Source organism: Rhinolophus ferrumequinum, chromosome 4, assembly GCF_004115265.2.
Source record: "Rhinolophus ferrumequinum isolate MPI-CBG mRhiFer1 chromosome 4, mRhiFer1_v1.p, whole genome shotgun sequence".
Taxonomy (NCBI): Eukaryota; Metazoa; Chordata; class Mammalia; order Chiroptera; family Rhinolophidae; genus Rhinolophus; species Rhinolophus ferrumequinum.
Genome location: NC_046287.1, coordinates 102,913,266 through 102,936,159, shown reverse-complemented (window position 1 = coordinate 102,936,159; position 22,894 = coordinate 102,913,266). Strand labels below are relative to the sequence as shown.

Sequence of the window (22,894 nt, the reverse complement as noted above, 5' to 3'; positions counted from 1 at the left end):
ACTCAGCTCTACACACCAACACACACCAGCTCTGCACACAGACACACACCAGCTCTGCACACCGATATACCCAGCTCTGCACACCGACACACACCAGCTGTGCACACCAATATACCCAGCTCTGCACACAGACACACGCCAGCTCTGCACACAGACACACACCAGCTGTGCACACCGATATACCCAGCTCTGCACACAGACACACACTAGCTCTGCACACCGATATACCCAGCTCTGCACACCAATATACCCAGCTCTGCACACCGATACATACCAGCTCTGCACACCGATATACTCAGCTCTGCACACAGACACACATCAGCTGTGCACACTGATATACCCAGCTCTGCACACCGACACACACCAGCTCTGTACACAGACACACACCAGCTGTGCACACCGATATACCCAGCTCTGCACACAGACACACACTAGCTCTGCACACCGATATACCCAGCTCTGCACACAGACACACATCAGCTGTGCACACCGATATACCCAGCTCTGCACAGCAATATACCCAGCTCTGCACACAGACACACGCCAGCTCTGCACACCGATACACACCAAGGCCTCCTTTCGCAGGAAATGGCTTGGAACCATCTGCTCTGAGCCTCTTCATCAACAAACGTGAGAGGCCCAGGTGACTTTCTGCCCCTGAGAACATCCACAGGTCATCCCATACTGCTGGAATGTAGGTTCTTAGAGAAGATGGAAATATTCTAATACGTGGTTGCTAAGCTGGAAACGGGAGTCAAGTTAAAAGGTAAATCTAGGGAAAAGAAGGCCCAAAGCAATCAATGAATTCCGTCCTACGAGTATATGCAGGCAGTTCCCTCCACGGGAGAGTGGGAAGAGATGCCTGGACATAGAACGACCCCCAAGAATGTCGGTGCTGAGGGAAAACACGGTAAGTCTGCTTCTAAGTGGGTTAGAAGAGAGCCCCAAGCTGCACTGATGACATGGTAACATTTATGGAACATTTACAGGGTGCTAGAAAGTGTGCTCATTTCCTCCTGTTAGTTTTGCCTCCGTCTTAAAGATGAGAACACGGAGGCAGAGGGTGGTTCATGGCCTGTCCCAAGCCACACAGGTGCAGGTGCTGCAGGTCTGAACACAGCCATTTGGGTCCTGTGACATGTGCTCTGGGTGAGAGTGTGCCAGGTTGGGGCTGACATGTGGGGGCAGGGACCCGGGAGCAAGGAAGTGAGCCGCAGAGGGGTGCACAAGTTAAACGTGGTGGGAGCAGAAGGAAAACACGGCAGAGCCCGAGTTGGGGTCACGGACACTTGGGCGTGGGAGGAGCTGCGGCGGCGTCTTTGGCAGAAGCCTCTCCAGGCTGCTCCGTGGCAGGTGGAGCATTAGGTGACCAGTGGAGCGTTCCAGGTCACGGGGGACACCCGGGCAGCAGCTGGGGGCAGCACTGAAGGCCTGGACCCGACTGGGGGAGGAGCCACAGGATGAGGAAAGCCTCTGCGGCCAGGGCGCCAGAGGACATTCCATTCGCAGACCTGCAGGCCATTTGAATTCCCAACTCCATTGCAGGAAAGGCCGCCTGACAGGGGCTGGCCGGCCGGGGAAGGAGACAGGGTCAGAATGAACAGGGAAGCAAGGCTAACACATCTCACCAGGCAATGACTGATTTAATTGGCCTGCTAATTCTTCAGAGGAGACAAATATACATAAAATTACATTTTCCTCGTAATGTGCCATTTAAAAACAAACAAATGGAAACGTAAACCTGGAAATGCTCATGGAATCATCCTTCCTCCTACTAGCACCTGGCAGAGCAGCCAGCCATAGTTACAGAATTTATTTTATTGCTTTTTAACTGTTGCACTTTTATAAATAAGCGTTACTCTGCAACTGGAGGGGCCTGGTGCTCCATTCAGCTAGGTGGCGGCATCCTTGTCTCTCCAGCCTGAGGCGGGGCCGACCGGCGACCTCCCCGGCCAGCACCCTCCCAGCCCCATTACCCTGAGTAGCTCAAAGCACTACGGCTTCTGTTTTCGACTTTGTCTTCCACACAATTTTTTTTCTCTTTGCTACTAAAATATGTAAAACTGAGAGCTATGCTAGACTATAAGCAGGTTAATGTTGCAATAAGCTTCAGGAAGGCTAAGCATAAAGTATATTTCCTCTTCCTCTTTCAAGACAGTACTGAAAAACATTCTGACCCCCAAAGGAAAGCCAGAGAACCACCAAGTTCACTCTTCTGCAGTAAAGAAATGAAGCTCGAAGGCCAGTACCATGGCCTATTCACCTTTGTAGGCCCAAAGTCTGGCACATAGTAGGTGTTCAATAAATATTAGCTAAATGCGTTGAAAGGATTCAAAATTGTGCCCCAGATACTCTCCGAGTAGAAATGAACAATCCTTCTGAGCCATTTCCTGACATGAGTGTGGGGGTCTGGGGAGAGGTGAGGAAGGCTGGAGAGAATATATACCTTGTGTAGACTAATTTGAAAATAGACAAGCGGAGAACGATTTTAAAAGACATCTTACTGGCCTCGATATTATCACAGCATAATTTCCTAGCTAATGAGACAATGACAGAAACAGATGGAAGAAAAGAAATCTGGCCTTGGAGTCCTCAAAATGATGACTGAAAACCACATGCTGATGTCAGACTCCCAGGAAGCCTTTCCAGTTACTGGAAAACTGTTCCATCAAGAGCCCTGTATGTCAAATTCATTTCGTTAATCAGAAGGTGGAGACAAAGGAAGAGGCATCCTGGAGTGTGAAGGACTGTACCCTGGTACCCTCGGTGAGTCCCAGATGAATGAGTTGTGGCACGACACATAAAGGGATGCTGTCTGGACGAGTACTGCTTCCCACTTGTAGAAAACAGTTCCCCGAGCCCCACGGTGCATTGAGTGGTGCACAGCGACCTGGGGAAAATGGTTTCTGTGGCTTGCACTGAGAGATGCATATCCCTGCATACCTGAAGCCTAAAGGTGCTGTGGTTGTTTTCTCAACGCAATTCTGGCCCAGGTTCTCCTGCACAGGTTTTGTTTACAGGAGCACAATCTTGGCCACAGGTTGTTTGTGGAGGCGATAATTAATCGCAGCTCTGTGCCCAGGTAGGTTAATTGGTATGCACCTGATATAACATCACATTTTTTTCCTTGGGAAATTTTTAAAAAATTTCCAACAAAGAAGGAGCTGTAATACCTGCCGGTCTTTTAGCCGGAGCAAGTACAAAGGCTGTTGTTGAAATAGAGAAGACTTTGTTTTTAAACTGTTCTGAAAACACAAGGCATCACTGATCCCATGAGGCCTCATTTTAATGTGATTCCAGATCCACGAAGCCTTAGAGGTTGTCTTTTTGAAATATATTATTGCTCAAATCTTTAAGTAGGTCAGAGACGGAACTTCAGGAGCCAGAATATTCTGATATCCTAATAACTGATTAGGGTCAGAACCTAGCTTGTTTACATTTCCGAAAAGCACATTATTTGGGCTACAACAAACATCTGGATTAAAAAAAATTCAAATAAATAATGTTCTGAACACCATCCACACAGACGACGGACAGATCAAATAAATGTGCAAATGCCCCTGTGTACAAAAGAGATGAATCTTAGGTTCTGGGCCATTGAACACTTTTCTTTTATAGACAATACCCTACTAAAACAATTAGGAGGTACTCTGAAACCCTGCCACACCCCTCTGATTAAACCACACTTCACAGAGTATTTAGATAAAGCCTGGACAAATCAAAGAAATACCGAGGCAGGAAATGCAGCCCCAGTGCCCCATCCCGCACTCCACCACACTAGGAAGGGCCATGGCACTTGAAAATTTAATCGAACAAAACCTACTGCAATTCCACTGCAGCCTCTGCACTTAGGGAAAGCTAGTTCAGTCACTGACATTTTGATTTTCATGGCAGATGGAGGCAAAAAAAAAACTTCCTTGGCTCACACGCATAGGCGTCCAGTTGAGATTTTATTTCCCGAACCTTACGCAACACCCAGCAAACAAACACACACACACAAGGCTATTTTCTATTACTCACTATTACTCCAGGATTTCAGTAAATATTTGATGCTGATCTCAAAGAAGCCGGAGTCCTGCTGGCTGGCCATGTCGTCCGCATACAAAGGGGCTCGGGGGCTGGACCGGGAGCCGCAGAAGGCGCAGGTACCGCCCGGAGATGTGCCTGTCACAGCTTAGTGATGTCAGCAGGGGTGAGAGCGCCCAGGAAGGCTCTGTGGAGCTGCCTCTGTGCTGGCCGGAGTCCTCATTTGAGGGACACGGAGGAGCAGGACAGAGATGCTCGGTGCTCCTCCTCCTCCGGGTCCAGGACTGGCTTCTTATTTGCTGGGCGCTGATCTCCTTGCAGCCCACAGAGGCGGCGGCTGCTGCTTTCATTTCTAAGCTGCCATAACCAGAAACGCCTGCTGCCGCCGCCCACAGGCTCTGCTCCAGCCAGGTACGGTCCCCAGGAGGTCCCCACCTGCACCGTGACCCTTTCTCCTGGGAGGGAGGGTCGGTGGCCGGCCAACCCGACACAGCACACAGCCGCGGGCCGCCCCGGCCCCGCCCAGGCCGCCGCAGGGGAGAGATGGGCTGGGAGCGCAGCCCCGCCCGCCCGGCCCCTGCCCGCAGCCTCAACCTGAGCCTCAAGTCCCTGGGCCCCGACTGGGCTGCAGGCGGAACTTCGCGGCTGGTGCGGCTCCTGGGTGCACAGATGCCCCCAGGGAGCGCTTTCCCTTGTGTCTGCCCTGACACACACAGCTGCAGGGTGCTGCAGGGAGCCAAGCTGCACCCCAGATCTGGCTGCACTGACGTTTTTTTTTTTTTTAAAAAAATCCCATCCGCCAGCCTCTCGCAGTAGGAAAGCTGACAACAGGACACTGGCTTGGGCTTTCTCTCCCCCTTCTTTCACGGGCAGGGGAATGCACACTCTGTGTGGCGCCCTCCCAGAAATGCTGTCATTTTGAGGGGCACACCAGCCCTGACGTGGGCTGCCAAGTGGGCCGGTACCAACTGCTCTGTCGGCTCATTTACCCAACGTCAGGCTTCACAGTGGATCTGGTTCCCAAACCTTTCATTTCTAAGAAGCACCGAGCCCAATAAAGCTTATTTCATTTGTACTGAAAGGATAAAAAGCAAAAGCATTAGGTTCCTTGCTGCACAATGGCTTTTTACTTCATGAAATCTTGATATCGGGTGTCCTGATTTCGGTTACCTTTGTTTCTCATTATCATTTAGCTTGACGACGGAATTAAATAAGAGTATTTTAATTATGACAGGCTATGTTTGCGTAGGGGGATCTGGCCAACCATCTCTTAAACCACAGAATCGTTTACCCTCATTTATGATGAATGTTTTCCAAAGGCAATAACAAACCATATTCATAACTATTTAACATAAAAATTGTTGGTCAACGCTTCCCCCTCAAATCAATACACAAATAGGACTTCTTAGACTAACAGTTCACTTGAGAAATGGAGGGGGGAAAGAATATACTTTTAAGACTAAGAATTTAAAAAATCTGACACTAGAGAGAACTTTCCAGACTGTCCTGAAATACCCTAAGACACTATCAGCGTAACGAGCTTTCCCGAGTCCTCACATGCACATGACAGGCAGGCAGGCGTGCCCCCCACCCGGCACCCCAGGGTTTCCAAGTCCACTCGCAGCACTTTATTCTCTTGACATCTCTCACCAGATGGGGTTCTTTTTCGTTTCCATGCAGACAAGAGTTTATGAGCTAATTTTGCTTTAGTACCTATAATTCGAAAGTGTGGATTTCAGGTGAAATCGGACCCAAAGGTTTTACCTTGAAACAATTATTACATCTGAAAACAACAACTAATGCCCATGCCTACCTTTCTGCCCCCCGCCCCCCACTGTCGATGGTAGTGGGTGACCTGGGCGCTGCTGGCACCTGGGAACTGATGAGCACAAAGCCGCCCAAGACAGGCCCCAGGGTCCCACCTGGCACGAGCTGCACTAGCTCTGGGCCCAGGGCAAGCTACGAACCTCTTTAAGACTGTTTCCTCATCTGTAAAATGGGGGCAAAGCTGATACCCACCTCATTTGGCTGTGAGGAAGGTTAACTGACATTATGAATGAGTGCCCGGCCTAGTGTCTTGCGTATAGTAAACAACAGAATGTTAGTTATCTTGATTTTTATTACGAACCCTCAGGGACTCCCGAACAGAACTTTAGCATTTAAGTGAAATGGGGTTAGTAAGTGGGAGTCATTTAAAAACAGCTGCAGCAAGCAAACATGCTGTCAATTATTGTTAGGTATACAGAGATTCTCTCTGTTGACTTTATAGAAGAGACCTTAACTGGCTTTTAAAAGTTTTCAATCCCACTACAAACATACTAATTTGCTGAGAATACGTCAGTTATATATATTTCAAGAGGAAACTATCATACAAATTTAAATGCTATTTAGAAAAGAATGCTTTCAACGGCATCTGGTTTTCCTTGGGAAGAGGGAAATCAGTAACTGAGAGCGCAGTTTCTGTCCGTTAGAACCTGAAATCCTGTCCAGTGTGTGCTTCCCCCGACCCCCCTCATTTGAGTGCCTTTAAAGAGAGCATATATTGTAAAAGAGCAGAAAAGACCTTTTGTTTCTTTGAAAGGTCTGCAAATCAAACAAAATGACACCTGCTGCCAGCTGGGATAACACATTTATTCTTTGTCTCTTCTCTCTCTGGGGGGGAGGGGGATATAAAAAAATGTAATGAGAACAGGCACCTGCACAGAGGTACTTAAAATACAACAACAAAATCTGAATTTGTCCCTGGCTTGCCATGTGACTTCAGTTGTCATTACGATGACTTAAAACTGTTTCAGCTTTCAAATCTGTAAAAACGTGGGACCCTTCCTTAATAATCTTAGAACATACAATGACTCTTTAAGCAAGGAATTGGGCACAGATATTGGGGGCCCAGAGAAACGTAGTAGTAATACAGGAAAAGTAGGAGGCCTCAAGAAATGGTATCTGAGTAGAAAAAAGTCAAAAAGTGACCTCAGACAAGTAATAACAATGAATGGCACCATCTACATTTCCTGCACCTTAATATTGTGCTTAAAATGCATATTTTACCATACTTTACCCTTATCCCAAACCTATGAAGTACTATTAATAGCCCCACTTTACAGATGGGAAAACTGAGGCTTAAAGAGGCATAAAATAATGTCAAAATGATAGAGCCGGTGAAATTTTGGTGTAGCAAAATTTAGGTGTGAAAGTGAGAACCTGAGTCATTTATTCTAATCTTTTCCTTCTTTTTTTAAAAATCCCAAGCAAGGGGAGACTCATGGTTACCAACTTCCTTAGGGAAAGTTCAGGAAGAGATGCTAAGGGCCTCCTTACCACTAACAGGAGTACTTTAGGCCCTAGAGGCTCTCCAGGGCTACAGTTGACCCTGGAACAAGGCAGCGGTGGGGGATGCTGACCCCCCTCTGCAGTCAAAAATCCACATATAAGTTTTGACTCCCCTAAAAGTACTAATAGCCTACCGTTGTCCAGAAACCTTACTGATAACAGTCAATTAACACATATTTTGTATGTTATATGTATTATGTACTGCATTCTTACAATAAAGTAAGCTAGAGAAAAGAAAATGTTATGAAGAAAATCATAAGGTTTGTCTATAAGTTTTTCAAATTGCTGCAAATCTCCAAAAAAATCCCCAATATACGTATTTTTAAAAATCTCGATATAAGTGGCCTGAGCAGTTCAAACCCACGTTGTTCAAAGGTTGGCTGTACCCACCACCCAGTATTAGCCCGGGAGAGGAATAGTTCCCGGGGGGCTATGTCCAACCCAAGGCAACTAGAGAAGAAGGCCATTTTTCCCCGTTAATTTGATTCATTGTACAGGTCTGCAGAGGACACCTGGGAGGCGGGTGGGGTGATTCAGGTGGAAATCCAGTCTGCCCTCCACTCTCCAGGCTGCACAGGGACAGACCTGGGCTGTCCCGCTCTCGTGTGGGACCACATCTGTCCAATTCTCCACCCACAGGAAGGGAGGCCTATTACGATCAGGATAGCCCACCGGTTGGTGCAGAGTGTTTCAGAAAGGCAGTGGCCAACTGGTTACCTATGTCCAGGCTGATGAATGGCAGTGGGGTGTGTGGACTGAAGTTGACAATCTCTGGCATTTCCCCCCATCTGGCCTTGCTTCCAGTTATAACCTACGGTCTCTCCTTCCAGAAGAGCTGGGTCTCACTCAGTGGTGTCTCCCTGCCAGCATCTAGGACACAGTAAGTCTTCATGCAGAAGACATATGTAGAGTGAGTTGGTGAATGGACAGGCTCGTTGTGCACGCCTAATGCTTTCTGTCGAGTGTGGAAAAAAATGTGCAACTGAAGTGCAATCGGTTTGTGTTTTAATCCATATTTAATTTTCCCTTTCCTAGCATTTTTGACAATTATTTTTTGAGACTAAAATGTGTGGTGTTCAAAAAAAAAAAAGTGAAAACAAAGCTCAGCGAATACTCTGGCTGCTTGCCAACAGCAAGAGCCATTACCTAATGATTTTAAAGCATCTGACTGATTTGATTGGGTTCGGATTAGAACCCGCCCCTTTTCCCTGTGGATGGCTGCACGTGGACACACACATGTAATTATTGTCACAGACTGACATGCACATTCATGCACAGAATGTATTAGGCAGAAAATAAATGTTTTACTGGAACCCTGAGGAAACAAAGGAAAATCATTTAATGTAAGAAACAATTGCTTCATCAATTTTTGATCGGCAGTTTCAAACTCCAAATAAGCATTAAATATACTGTATTCCTACGATTTGGGTCCATTGTTCAAGGGTAATTAAGCATCGCCTGGATTGAGTTAGAAAGACAGCAGCTGAGCTCGATGGTGACAATGACAGAGAAAGGGCTTTGTTTTTCTTTAAGTGGTAGAGTAAGAGGCCTTTTAGAGATATCCTAAGGGACCAAGTGTGGGACAAGTCACAAACTTCTGTTCTGATGTATTTTAGATGCATGATTTGGGCTGATCTATCCGTGCTAAGAAATATTAGAGAAAAAACATGAAATGATGCCACCCAACTTTCATTTCATAAACATAATATGCAGTCATCATTCCCTTGAAAAAAATCCAACCCACATAGACAAATCTTTACAAAAATAGATTCTGCGAGTTTTGAAAACATTTACTCCATGACTCTCCAGTACAAATAATTTTTTCAAGTGAATGGAAGTACAACGAAATTTTTTGAATATAACAGAAACACAGCTTGTCATTGCACAGAGTAGACACACACAAGGAAAGTCGTGTCTCCTGAAATTGTTTTCTTCAAAAAAGAGCAGCAGAACCCTCTCTAAAAGTGGCACGAGACGTCACTAGGATGAACAAGGCCCGGGGCATCAGTGACCTCAGGTCCCCACCCAGCCTCTTGGTAACTGGTGAAATTGAAAACTGGGCCCCTCCCCCGACACTGCTCCAGACAACCAAATGGCACTGAAAGAGCAAATCTTCAAAGGGCATGAATTAGAAGAGGCGCAATGTGTTATACACCAGCGTGGGGTCCCTGCTGTGTCATGGGAGCTGTGCTGTTGGCACAGTTGTTGAATGTCTCATGGCCTCAGTTTCCTGGTCTGTGCAATCGTGCTTACCACACAGGTGTGTTAGGAGGATTCAATGCAGCACCGGCAGATGACAACTGCTCAGTAGCAGATACACAGCCAGCACTGAGCCAGAACACCCGGCACCAAGCGCCCCGTTAACTCCACAGTCAGGGGCAGGAAGGGGAGAGAACGCCCTGCTCACCAGAGTGTCACACCTCTAGTCACCTCTGTTGGCTGCCAGGGTAACACCCAAGTGTGCACAGGTAAAAGGAAACCTAAATATGTGCACATACAATAAAGTATTATTTAATATTTTAGTGCTTCTAACTTTGGGTGCCCAGGGTAAAGCTGAGGGAGGTTCTGGTTAGCTTCGTATCAGCTCAAAATGCACCTAATTTTCTCTTCTCAGTAACCTGTCAAGGTGGGGTCTATATACTATTTGGATGTTATTAACTTAGAGCCCAAACCGGGAGATGTTGTGGTTCACACACTTTGCACATGCAAATATGAAGTTTGACCTCAATTTCTGCAGAGTAAATGCAAGGCACACGAATGTTTAACACTGTATTTGAAGACGTGTGTGTAAAGAGAAAGTGTGACCTTTATCACGAAAGTACTCCTCGGGACCGATAACTTGACTACCCTACTTTCAAATACCAGCAGCAGGCTGACAAGTTACACTGAGATACTGACAGGTCCAGTATAACTAGCTACAAGAGTGGCCAACAATTAATGCATGACTATAAAATATTAAGTCCTTTCTGAAGAAGCAAAAAAAAAAAAAAAAAGGCACTTGCTTTGCACATTATTACTTGCCAAAAAATGCACAGATAGAGAACACCTAACAGGATAAAAACACAATTATATTTATATTCACCATCACCCTTCCCCAAACACTATTTGCCATCAAAGGAGAACTAAGAAGACATTGGTTCTTCCCTGGATGATAAGCTAACAAAAGAGGAACATTTTCACAGTTGCATTAAAATCATTGGGTGTTAAGATATCTCCATAATTTAGTGATAAAGTACCTCTTAGGGCTAGAGCTGATATTCCCACTATGTTTCCAATTTCATACACAAAAATAAGTATTAGACTTTAAGTCATTCAATCAGCTTTTAAGTCATTCGATCACATTACATTTAATGTGCGTAGTATTTAAAGTCAACGAAATTGGGGAAAATTAGAAATTTTGACTATTTTTTTATATGCTTGCTACTTAAGCTTATACATACTAAAACTTTTTTTTCTTCTTCTAGGTGGGATCACATGTTTACAGTGACCTGTCAGCCAGAACGGAAGGACTGGGGACCAGGAAAGTCTTGGTTCTGCTCCTTACTCAGACCCCGATTCCATAACTCACACAAGGTGCTTCTCCATTAAATGAAGCACGCTGTCCCTTGGGGCCGGCCACGCTCTCGGAGGGATCAGGGCATGGTGAAAGCAGAACGTGGGCAATAAATTACTTTATGGAAGTCTTTGGCACACATTATTTGAACTTTTTGGCAATGGATTCACCTTCTCAAGGATGTTTTGATAAAGCTCGTATCAGAAGTATCAGGTGTAAAGCACACACTGGCTGACCAGGAGAAGCTGAGATGGGCCCAAAATCATTGGAAATGAGAGAGAAATCAGCATGAAAATGATCGAGCTGCCTGCTGTAAAATTAGGGACGCAATATCAGAGTACTTTTCCTTGAGGAGAAGTGGCAAAAACTCTACAACTGGACAGTCCTGTAAACCAGGATGAGCTACAGCTGAAGCTAGGTTATATAACCCGTGAGACGGAGAAGTGTTGAACTAAGGAATTAAAGAGAAATAGAGCATCTCTTTATCTGGAACTAATGCTTTAAAAAGAAGTGTCTACCTCACTGAGCATCACTGATTAGACCTTCAAAGTCTTCCAAAGGGCCATCTGTTCACGGTGCAGCATGGTTCAGAGCCTCTGAGTTCTGCTGTTAGGGAACCGTGGTCTGAGCCCCACAACTGGGAAGCAGAGACACACGTAGGTCAGACTCCCCAGCCACGAGCACAGTTGTCAAACATGTAACTGAAGGGGCAAGTGTACTTTTGGAGGACAGAGAAAGCCTTGCAAGGCCATGTTTTTAGAAAGGGTGGGGCACTCACCACTGGACTTCACCAAACAGACAGGGCTTTGTGTAGGAGGGTGGGGCTGTTAGAAACTGAATGACGGCAGGGAGCAGCTTAACCGGCTGGTGGGGCGGGTGATGCCAAATGCCCAGCCTGGCCGGGGAGCCAGAGTGAGAATAATGATCTTTGCAGACAGGCAGAGTGGGGGAGGCCACTTGCGAGAAGCTCAGGAAAACAGAGGTCGGGGGCGTGCTTCTGACCCCTCAGCTCAGCTATGGAGAAACGCAAGGTCAAGGTCAGCCCTACCTCACCGGGCACTGGCCACAGTGACCCACTTGTGTGCTGGAGCAACTCCCTGCTCATTTATAAGGTGCACGTGACACTACACTGTTGTCTACAGAAAGTTGTTTCATGGCCCCAAAGGAGGTCCTGCAGATGAAAGGGCTCTTATTCCCAGGGAGTAGAGTTAGGATGCTCAGGGCTCCAACACTGAGGCGCAGACAAACGAGAGGGCGGAGCCCCGCCTCAGCCCCGCCTCAGCCCCGCCTCAGCCCAGTACTCTTCAAAATGCAACTGTCACCTCCCAGCCAGTGTGCGTGGTCTGCTGGACTTGCAGATGGGATGCAGAGACACACCAGGTGGTCCTGCTTTCTCAGTGGCCGTTTCCAGGCTCCAGGAATGTGCTGGTGGCTTGCTTGAGTCTTATCCAAATGCCACCTCGGCCTCTCTGGATAAATACAGGATGGGTGGCGACTGCAGTCTGCCTACCACTCCACCCCACCTCAAGACTTATTTTCCATCTTTTCAGCTTCTCAGTGGAATTTTCCCTTTCTTCTTAGCCTTTAAAATTGTTTTAAAAATTGACTTCATCTATGAATGCTCATATCCTTATTTTTGTATATCGCTTTCATGTATATAATTTAAATTTTGTGTTCATTAGTACGGGTGGCAGAAGAGTAAGGGAAAGGGATATGGGCGAGGGCCTTCTGTTAGGCGTATGGATAAAAGATAAGAGCGGGCACTTCTGACAGTAAGAAATGTATAAGAAGAAGGCTGGGTCTGGGATAAAAAGCCATATCCTCTCCTTTGGGTTTACACCTACTCTTACAGATAAGGAAATTGAAATTTATGGGGACCTGACAACTAGGACATGGCAGAGTGACGATAATAACAGTGACGCTAAGTGTTGGTGATGTGATAGCGTCAAGACCGGGCCTGGGACCTGACGCCAGGCGACTGACATCCAACAGAAACGTGATGCGAGCCACATACATGTGCAATTAAAAAACGTTAGTAGCTATGTCATTACAACTAAAAATAGGTGAAATTAAATTGAACATATTTATTTCACGCAGTATACCCCAAGTAGTATTATCATTTCAACATGTAATGAATATAAAATTATCAGTGGGACTTTTTGTTTCTTCTTTGCACTAGATATTTGAAACCTGGCGTGTATTTTACCTCACGTCTCAGTTTGGAGTAGCCACATTCCACGTGCTCAAAAGCTGCAAGTGGCTGGTGGCTCCGTATTGGACAGCGCGGCTGTAGGAGGCTCATAACTATTTTGTGCCATGAACCCCTCTTGCATCCGGCAAAGCCACGTTCTCCTTCTCAGAATGTATTTACATGAGTAAGACAAAATACATGGGATTACAAAGGAAATCAGTTATTTTGAAATATAGTTATCAAATTATTTTAAAAACCACAAATGTTGTATTGTCTGCATGCATTTCTTTGTATCACATTAAGTAACAATCCAGACGCAAGCCTATTACTTAAAATTTTTAAATAAAATAATGAATGTAAACAATGTTTAAATCTACCTAAAGCAACTGTAATGTGATGAAAATATCTGTGGTTTCAAATGACAGTGAAGTCACAGGTACTGCTAATACTGTGTTGCCTATATTCGTAACTGAAGAAAATGCTCAATTTTGCTTGGAGGTTAATGAGAAATGAAATGTCATTTTCTCCGCCTAAGCTCACGGACCGGCTTGCAAGCGCCAACTCTAACCAAACTAGTCTCTACTGCTCCCCAAAACCACTACTTCCAGGTGATTCTTGAAGACAGTCATAATTGCTGCACACTCGAGAAGCTTCTCAATCTTTTCCTCCAGTTCTTTCAATTCTATTTCTCTCCCGTCTTCTAACACTATCACTTGCTCTTTCTGACATCACCACTCTAGTCTTCAGTATCCTACTCTACAAAATATTCAATTGATACTTAAAGAATTGAGCCGTACAATAAATAAAAATAGCATGTATCACAGCACTTTTCCTAGAAACTACAGGTATAATACTCACCAAAAAACATACACCAGCTAATAACTATCTTCACATGCTATCAAGCACATTCAATCTAACTGACATTTGTATGTGAGCTAAGTTGCCCATGTTTGAGAATGTAATATATATAATGTCACCCTTACAAGTTAAATAAGCTCCCCCCAAACTTACATGACTTGATGAATGATATCCTAAATTCTTTGACGATCAAAATGGAAAGGAGGTATTATACACACTTAGAATAGTACTATGATCTAAATAGCTCATCTAATTTTTTTTAAGATTTCATTTTGAGTTATGGGACTGGGTAGGTCAAAACCATCATATTTTTCTAATAAAATAGAACGAGGAGGAGCACATCAGAGGGCAATATGTGGTATGAAGGACCAGTACTACTCCATGAAATTTCTGGTTTATATTTTTAAATATGATAGATACGAGGTCTGACAATTAAGTTCGCAAACTCCTCCTAGAAAAAAGTGCTACACACCTCATTGCTGAATGTCACTATGGTCACCTTCAAAGTACTCCTCTTGGGAAGCTATGCACCACTGCCAGCACCTAGTCCATCCTTCGAAGCAACTTTGGAACTCTTTTTCTGGAATGGCCATCAGAGCTGTCGTCATATTACCCTTGATGTCCTGAATGTCATCAAAATGTCTCCCTTTCAATATTTCCTTTATCTTTGGGTAAAGGAAGAAATCATTACAGGCCAGATCAGGTGAGTAGGGAAGATGTTCCAATACAGTTATTTATTTACTGGCTAAAAACTCCCTCACAGACAGTGCCGTGTGGGCTGGTGGATTGTCGTGATGCAAGAGCCATGAATTGTTGGTGAAAGTTCAGGTCGTCTAACTTTTCCACGCAGCCTTTTCTGCACTTCTAAATAATAAACTTCTTTGGCCAGTTGGTACAAATTCTTAACGAATAATCCCTCTGATATCTAAAAAGGTTAGCAACATTGTTGCAACAAGTTTGTGAATTTAATTGTCAGACCTCATATATAACACACTCACACTCACACACAAAAGAATGCTGGGTTGCAATATAAAATATATTTATTATTGGGAGTCATGGTCAAAAAAGTTTGAAAATCTTATGTATTATTGGGATGCAAAATGGGTCAAGTGCTGTGGGAAAGTGCGGTGGGTCCTCAGCAAGCCAAACGTTGAATTACCGTGACCCCACATTGCAGTCTTGGTATGGGCCCCAAAGAATTGAAGACAGGGACTCAAACAAATACATGCACGCCCACGTTCAAAGCAGCACTTTCAGAACAGCCAAAAGGTAGAAATGGCCCAAGTGTCCATCAGTGGATGAATGAATAAGCAAACTATTGTCTGTCCATACAATGGAACATTATTCAGCCATAAAACAGGAATGAAGCACCGACACATTCTACATGGATGAACTTTGAAAACATGCTAAGTGAAAGAAGCCAGGCTTACAAAAGGTCATATATTGTATGATTCCATGTCTAAGAAATATGCAGACTAAGTAAATCCATAGAGACACAAAGCCAACTGGCTGTTGTCAGGGATACAGGGAACTGGGGACAATCGCTTAATGATTAAGGGGTTTGAGTCTAGAATGATGGGATTGTTCTGGAACTGCACGGAGCTGGTGGTGGCACAACATTGTAAATGTACTAGATGCCACCGAGCTGTCACTTTTAACTGGTTAATCTTATGTTATGTGAATTTCACCTCAAGAAATTATTTAAAGAAAAAAGAAAAAGTTTGAACACCCTCTGTCTAGAAGGCTTGTCAGTAGGCTGCTTTCCATTTGCCTCGTGTCTGCTTGCAGTGCTGCTGCATCGCCACCTAGTGGTGAAGGCGGGTCCTGCCTGGACGCCAGGAGTACAAATGCCTGATTACCAGGAGGTAGCTCAGTGTGGAAGGAAGGCAAAGCCACACCCGTAACTGGGTGCCTACTGCAAGAGTGCCCCGGTGCTGCACAGTGACAGCCACCAGTCCCCTGGAGCTTTAGGCAGGATGAAATATTTCTTAAGAAGTCTCGGAAGCTTCTGGGATTTGTTTACCTGTCTATAGACTGGGACCAGCACTCCCTGCAGCAGGTCCCTGTGAGGCTGAACGAAGGCAGAAGGAATGCACCTAGGTAGAGGCTCCCCAAATGTCCCTTTCCTCAGCCGTCCTTCTTTCTAAAGATACTTGGTATGGCCTTAGGGAACCCCAACAAAATGACTGGTACCTCCAAGGGGCTCCCCAGCTGCAGATGGTCTTTGGAAGATAAAGACTGTGGGTGCTGGGGCAAAGCAATGGGATCTGGAGAGCGTGACACGGGGCCTGGAGCAGGAACTCCACAGCACAGAGCCGAGAGGAGAAGCAGTGGGCCAGGTGTGTGACAGCACTGGGACCGTGCTCCAGCACAGAGGACGGAGGCAAGGTCCAGCAGACATCCTACTTACTGCACGACCTTCACCTGAGGGTTCCCAACTGGGGGCGGTGGAAGGGGGAGAGAGAGAGAGAGAGGAGGTGCACATGCCAAAATATACATGAGGCGAAGTATTTGGATATTTTTGCAAATGGGCTTTCATGGAAGATTCCAACTTCATAATGTGTGCTATAAAAATGGGATGGAAGGCAGATTGGACTGTGAGAGGTAGTTACAAAAAACAGCCAGAAGAGACAGACACAAAACCACGGGCTTTTCAAATGGTGAGCCAAAGCATACAAGCAACTCAAAGGGTAAAAGCAAGAACATGGAGGGAAAGATGGTTTAATTGATTAGGAATAAAACAGGGAGGAAAAACGACCAGAGCAAAATGCACTTCTCCTATGGCACAATGTTCGGGACTCATAGGGAATTATATAAAGTGGCGCTGTTTGGCATTGGAAAACCCCAGGAAACAAAATCAAAACATTCTTGTCATGCACTTGCAGGAATTCTGGCAGGATGGTGGGTAGGTGGTGAGTGGAAAACAAAAGCCTGCAGGCAGGCCAGGGAGCCAGGCTGCCCCCAGGTTGTCTCAGGGCAAGTGTGTGCCCCACTCTGCCCACGTCATTTCATGCCTTTTCCCCTCCACAGCCTTCCCGCTTCCCTCCACCCATTCCTCGCTCAGGCTCAGGGGTGGCTTTGCCCATAGACACAAGAGATGTGAACGCTCCCAATTTTCTGCCCCCAAGTCCCCAAACCCACCTTCCCCACCTCTCCTGTCAGGATGGAGGAAACACCTCTTCTGACCCCCTTGAGGCCTCTGGCCTGGGACCTCACACCCTCTGTCTCTTGTATATTAACCTTTCTCTTTCTATGAGATCTTTCCCATCTTTACGAAAACATACCTTGCCTCTGAAATGCAAACAGTAAACAGAACAACGTTTTCTTTTATCCCACACATCCTTCCAGTTTCCACTGTATCTTCCTGACCTCTCAGTCACAGATTAGCATCCCCACACAGCTGCCTTAGCTTCCCCCCCACCCCCATCTCCCCTTCAGTCCCCTTCTGTCTGTCTCCTGCGGCCACACTCCTGCTAAGGTGACTGATAGCCTCCAATGAGCCAGCAGGCACGTCTCAGTCTCTAAAAGAAATTTGATTTAAGTCATTTAATGCTGCTGAACCCCCCCCCACCGCTTCTTGCCTCTTTGCTTCCATGAGCTCCTACTCTCCTGGTTTTCCAGGTCTTGCCTGGTTGGCCCTGCCCACCTGTCTGGTCTCACCTGGCTCCCCTCCCCCAATTCTCTAGCCACCTCAGTCCTGCACCTCTCAGGGTGAGCAGTGGCGCCAGCTGGCTACAGGAAGTACCCTCACCCCAGGTTTTGCTTATTAAATTGTCACCCATGGGAGAGTGCCTGCTATGGTTAAACACTGGTGGGGGGCAGCTGTAATCAGTCCTCACTCAAATTTCATCTCTCTCCCCCTTGGCTAAATCCCGTTTGTCTCTCCATCAGTCCGAGCATTACTTCTCAGAGCAGCCTTCCCTTGACTTCCTAGTGTAAATCCAGACTGACTGATAAAATTTCTCTTAGCTCCTTTCACTTTTCTTTAAAGCCCTTATCACAACTTGTACTGAGGCATTTATTGTGTGATATTTTTTTCCCCAATACGCTTTGGTCCCTCTTCAGACTTTCAATTCCACCAGCAGATTCCATGTCTATTGTGTTCACTGTTTTACTCCTTGTGTCCTAGGATCCAAGATGACCACAATAAACGTAGCACATAGTAGGCACTCAGAAAGTAATTATTGAATGAACAGCTATTCTGGAAAATGAGTGAGCACCACTTTGGCTGCTTCAAGCCTTTCATCTTCTCCACGCACAATCTGTCCATAATTTTTTGGGCTGTCTGATACCTGTTTGAACAAACTGCCATTTTGGCCAAGGGAGAATACACGGGCACAAAGGCAGGTGAGAGGCTAAGGGAACGTAAGCTGGCAGATGACGGGCCGGTTTGCTGGGTGTCTGCTTTCTGATTTCCCTGACAGTCTCTGACCGTGGCAGTGGTGGGTGGGCTTTCCTAGAGGCCGATTGCAGACCTGGGAACAGCAGAAGCTGTAGTGCAGGAGAGGCACAGATGGGAGGCCCCAGGAAGGGAGAGGCAGCAGCTCCCAGTGGACCTGGAGACGTGGGTCTTCCAAGGCATGAGCCAAGCCCCCTCACTATACAGAGGAAAAGCTCAGGCCTAAGAGGTAAGGGACCCACCCATGGTCCCCACTGATGGCAGAGCTGGATGGACTGCAGTCCAGGGTCCTTTGCATGCCCTCAGTGCCTGCAGGGGTGGACAGCCAGGCTGCCGTGTGCAAGGCAGAGGCTTCTCACTGGAGCTGGTCCACACTCATTCTTCTCAAAGCAGCGTTTTACTTGTCCTGAAGACAGTTGACATCAAGGCCGGGAGTCTCGAATAAGACGCTGAGACTCTTGTCCTACATAGAGATGGCGGCAGGTGTTCGAAAGCCCCGGGCAGGTGTCTAACTAGGATTGACACTAATGTAAAAGTGTTGACCCTTATTATATACAACGGTTCTGACAGAGGGGCAGAGAATTCCTCGCTGCGCGTGCTGAGTGAAGCTGGGAATCCTGTCGCCTCATCCTCATTAGAGCTCTGTTTCTTCTGAAAACATAAAAACAAAGCACACTTTCTGTCAACCCTCCCTCGTCCCACTCACCCTCCAACTCACTGCCATCCCAGCTCGCTGGGAATGTTCCATCCAAAGCCTTAACTCCAACTGTGGTATCTCCTGCACCATTTCTGCCCTTCAGGGCTTACCGCCCAAGTCCTAAGCCACATGGACCTCTTCACATGTGCTGTCCGTGTCCACCTCAGGCACCTGAAACGCAGCATGCTAAGCCACACAGCTCTTTCCTCACTCCCGTCCCAGCTCCTTTATCGCCTGCGTGGCACACCGCTGACTTAACCCTCAAGTTAGAAAGCCATGCACCCCCTGCTTCCTCACCCCATTACCCAAAGGCCCAGCAAGTCCTGTCAATTCTCTCTTAAACACTTCCTGTAGCTGTCTTCCCACCTTCATCCACCACCACTGTCTTACTCAGGGACTTGGAACTCTTTACCTGGCTACAGCCAACAGCCTCCTAAGGTCTCATCTGCTGCTGGCAGATGGTTCAGTGGTTCTGTCACTTTGGGGACAGAGCTCAACCTTCAGGCACCATACTAGACCCTTTCCTACTTCTCCAATATGGTGCAGCCTGTGCTTCAGCCATAGGGAACATCTGCAAGTCCCAAAACATAGCCTTGCCACATACTGGAATGCACTGCACGCACACGCTGCTTTCCCTCCTTGTTCCCCAACTCTCCCCCTCACCCATTCTTCTGAGGAGCTGACCGACTTTCCCAGGCCAAATAAAACACTCATGTGGGGCCTAGCAGCACTTGGTACACGGTCTTGTAATTATTAGCTCATGTGCCCGCTTCCCTACGAAACCGCGAGCTCCTTGAAGGCAGGCAAGGCCACGCCCCTCCTCTCTGAATTACCCATGTCAGGCCTGGCACATCGTAAAGTCTACCAAACGCTAGCGACGTTTACATTTGTGGGGGAGCCCACAGGCAATGGGCAGGATAGCACCCTCTCTACACATTCAACATGTGAAATATATTCCTTTGCTACATTCCATCAAGTGAGTTTCTGTAGAAATCTACAGAAAGAATAGAAAGGAGAATTAATTGTTTCATACAAAACAAAGACTGAAAATCACATGACAGTATGGAATACTGTCTAAATACTCTTCTTACTAAAATAGCCAACCAGAGAGATGTCAATTCTATAGAGATTAATTTTGAAATCTACCATTACCACAAAATTTCCTTAAAGGCCTTAAGTCCAACCCTTAGAGACAGCAAAGCAAACGCAAGATATGATCCAGGAAATCTTACAGGCCTGTGCAAACACTCATCAATGACCAAATTCATGTTATGGACACACTTACCTCACTCATCACCGACAGAAGCAGCTCGCCCCAGGGAAGACCTCCACCTCCCAACGTGCTTCTTTCCCAAGAAGGAGCTAATTACCATCACGGCACGGGAAGGTCTACAATGTCTTTGATTTTCACACACAGAGGAATCAAAGCATTTAAACAAGATGGTCAAAGAATGAGTCCGAACTCTTCTTATTTTTGCCAGCCTGCCTCTCAGGACCAATTGAAGTTATGTTGCTGGCATTTCCGTGTCTAACTGTGAAGCAGTTACAGTTTTAATCATTGGCTCTTCTTTGACCTCAGTGGTCTGGTGTCCCGAGGTTGCCAACGTGTTGGCAGACAGCCATGGCCCCATTAGGCTGCTGGAATCCCTGCAGCTGGACAAGCTGACTCCAGCTGGCCCAGCTCAGCATCACCGGCACGACTGCCCCCAACACAGGTTGTCTCAAAGCTGGACTCATGGAAAACACAAGAAGTTTTTGCTTTTGCTTTGTAAAATAATTGGAAAGAAAACTCCCAGCATTTCCCAGGAAGTAGTGTATGCAGAAAAGGGCAACTAGGAGATCGGGGAAGGCTGGCATCAGGAAGTACCCTCACTCAGGTTTTGCTTATTAAATTGTCCGCCACGCATGGGAGTGTGCCTTCCATGGTTAAACACAAGTGTGGGGGCACCTGTCAGGAATCAGAGTCCTTATTCAAATTTCAGACTGCTCTGGCCCGTACCTGTGCTTCTCGGGGAGGATGAAATCAGTCCCTGCAGGACGACTTGCTAAGCACTGGCTAAACAACAGGCTATGAGCGCCCGTTCAATCAGCGGGATGACTAACTCTCATGCTCACACTGAAGCACAAACACGTGTTTCGACTGCTCTTCTAATTTAATTGAACATGTATATACGTATGCACACACATACCATGGGGTTCACTCCTCAGCAGTTGAGAACATAGACTTAGGAGAACAAAAACATTCTTTCCTCTTGTCTTTTAGTTAACAACAAAAACAACAGCAATAACAAAACGGGGCAAGTCTACTGAAAAGTCAGTCTGATTTTCTGTTACGTTTTCTGAAATACAAGCGGTAAGTAAATGTGGGGACAGAGCCAGGAGTGCAGTTTCTAGGCTCTCTGCCTCACGTGGAAAGGTGCTGGCTCGGGTAATAAATGACCATCAACTGTGATTGGATGGTCGTCGGCTGTGACTGGTTGGCTGTTGGCTACAACTGGTTGTCCAATTGGCCACTGATATAACTACCCGTGACTGCGTTGGTTGGTTGATTGGTTGGCAGGCAGAAAAGTGGATGGCGGATTGCGGATCGTGTGGATCCTACTTCGTGTGTCTTGCCCGGCCACCAGCGAGAATATAGTGGTATGAACCCCCTATGTATGGCTCCGTGGGTGTTCCTTTTTGGCCTCACCATATCCTGTGTTCTTATGTGGGGAGCGGGAGCTGAGACCCCGTGTGATACCCTGCATGACAGTAAGCACTTGCTCCACGCTGGCCATCCTGGCCCAGGGCCTTTGCACGTGTTCTTTCCTCTGCCTGAACCCCTCTGCCCAGACATCCTCCTAGTTTGTGCCTTCTCTTTCCTCTGGTCTCAGCTTGTCAGTGAGGTCTGCCCTGATCATCATACTAAGGTAAGATTTCATTCCCCTCCTTTCCTTGCTTTATTTTATTTAAGCATATTTCACTTTCTGAATAATATATATTTTGCTCACTCATGGTCTGTCTCCCACCCCCACCAGAATAGAAGATCTGTGAGGGCAGGGGTTATTTCTGTTTTATTCCCTGCTGTAATTCTAGTACTGTGGGGACAGAGTCCCAGAGAGCAGTTTCCAGGCTCTCGGCCTCACGTGGAAAGGTGCTGGCTCGGTTATTAGAGGGCCATCAGCTGTGATCGGATGTCCATCCGCTGTGGCTGGGTGGCCATCAGCTGTTACCAGTTAGCCATTAGCCACTAATATAATTGCCATGGCTACGTTAGGAGGTTGGTTGGTTGGCAGAGAAGTGGATGGCGGATTGCAGTTAGCAAGTGCGGACTGTGGATTGCAGATCGTGTTGATCGTATTTCCTGTGTCTCACCTGGCCGCCAGCGAGACTGGGGTGCAGGAAGACTCCTTGTTGGGGTACTGGTGGATATTTGCTTTGTGTCTTGCCCAGCCGCCAGCGAGAATATAGTGGTATGACTCCCCGACTCCCCTATCTACGGCTCTTTGGGTGTTCCTTTTTGGCCTCACCATATCCTGTGTTCTTGTGTGGGGAGTGGGAGCTGAGACCTTCATGGCACGTACCCAGAACAATGCAGGCATGAGATAGGTGCTCAAGAAACGTTGAATGAATGAATGGGTTTTGTTGCAATTTAACTTACTCTATGTCTATCGTGTAATAGAATGTGCGAGATCGGCAGGCAAACTAATGCCAAATAGTATCGGCATTAACAAATGCTTACAACAGCTTTGACAAGCTATGGTCTATGCTAAATTCAAGATCAGGTGTGACTGTCTCCAAAAGCACTCCACCTTCTCTGTTGCTCTGTGTGCTCCCATAAATGTGAGGGTGACATTGCCT

General features: G+C 46.5%; 1 protein-coding gene and 1 long non-coding RNA gene across 8 annotated transcripts in view; one reads left to right on the top strand and one right to left on the bottom strand.

Annotated features, from left to right (window-relative positions):
* The window catches only part of FRY (FRY microtubule binding protein), a 430,430-nt gene that overhangs the window by 241,630 nt on the left and 165,906 nt on the right, over positions 1-22,894 (bottom strand). For 2 of the 7 annotated variants that reach the window (XM_033103877.1, XM_033103875.1), the window contains exon 1: positions 4,021-4,418. The exons of the other annotated variants lie outside the window; for them this stretch is intronic. In XM_033103877.1, the coding sequence (XP_032959768.1) occupies positions 4,021-4,090 (70 nt within the window). In that variant the 5' untranslated portion in view covers positions 4,091-4,418. Of the gene's footprint in view, positions 1-4,020; positions 4,419-22,894 lie in introns of those variants that run through there. 7 annotated transcript variants of the gene reach the window in all.
* LOC117021104 (uncharacterized) lies at positions 4,321-13,415 on the top strand. The gene is made up of 3 exons (XR_004422809.1): positions 4,321-4,437; positions 8,187-8,236; positions 10,821-13,415. It is a non-coding gene; the product is annotated as an uncharacterized LOC117021104 (long non-coding RNA).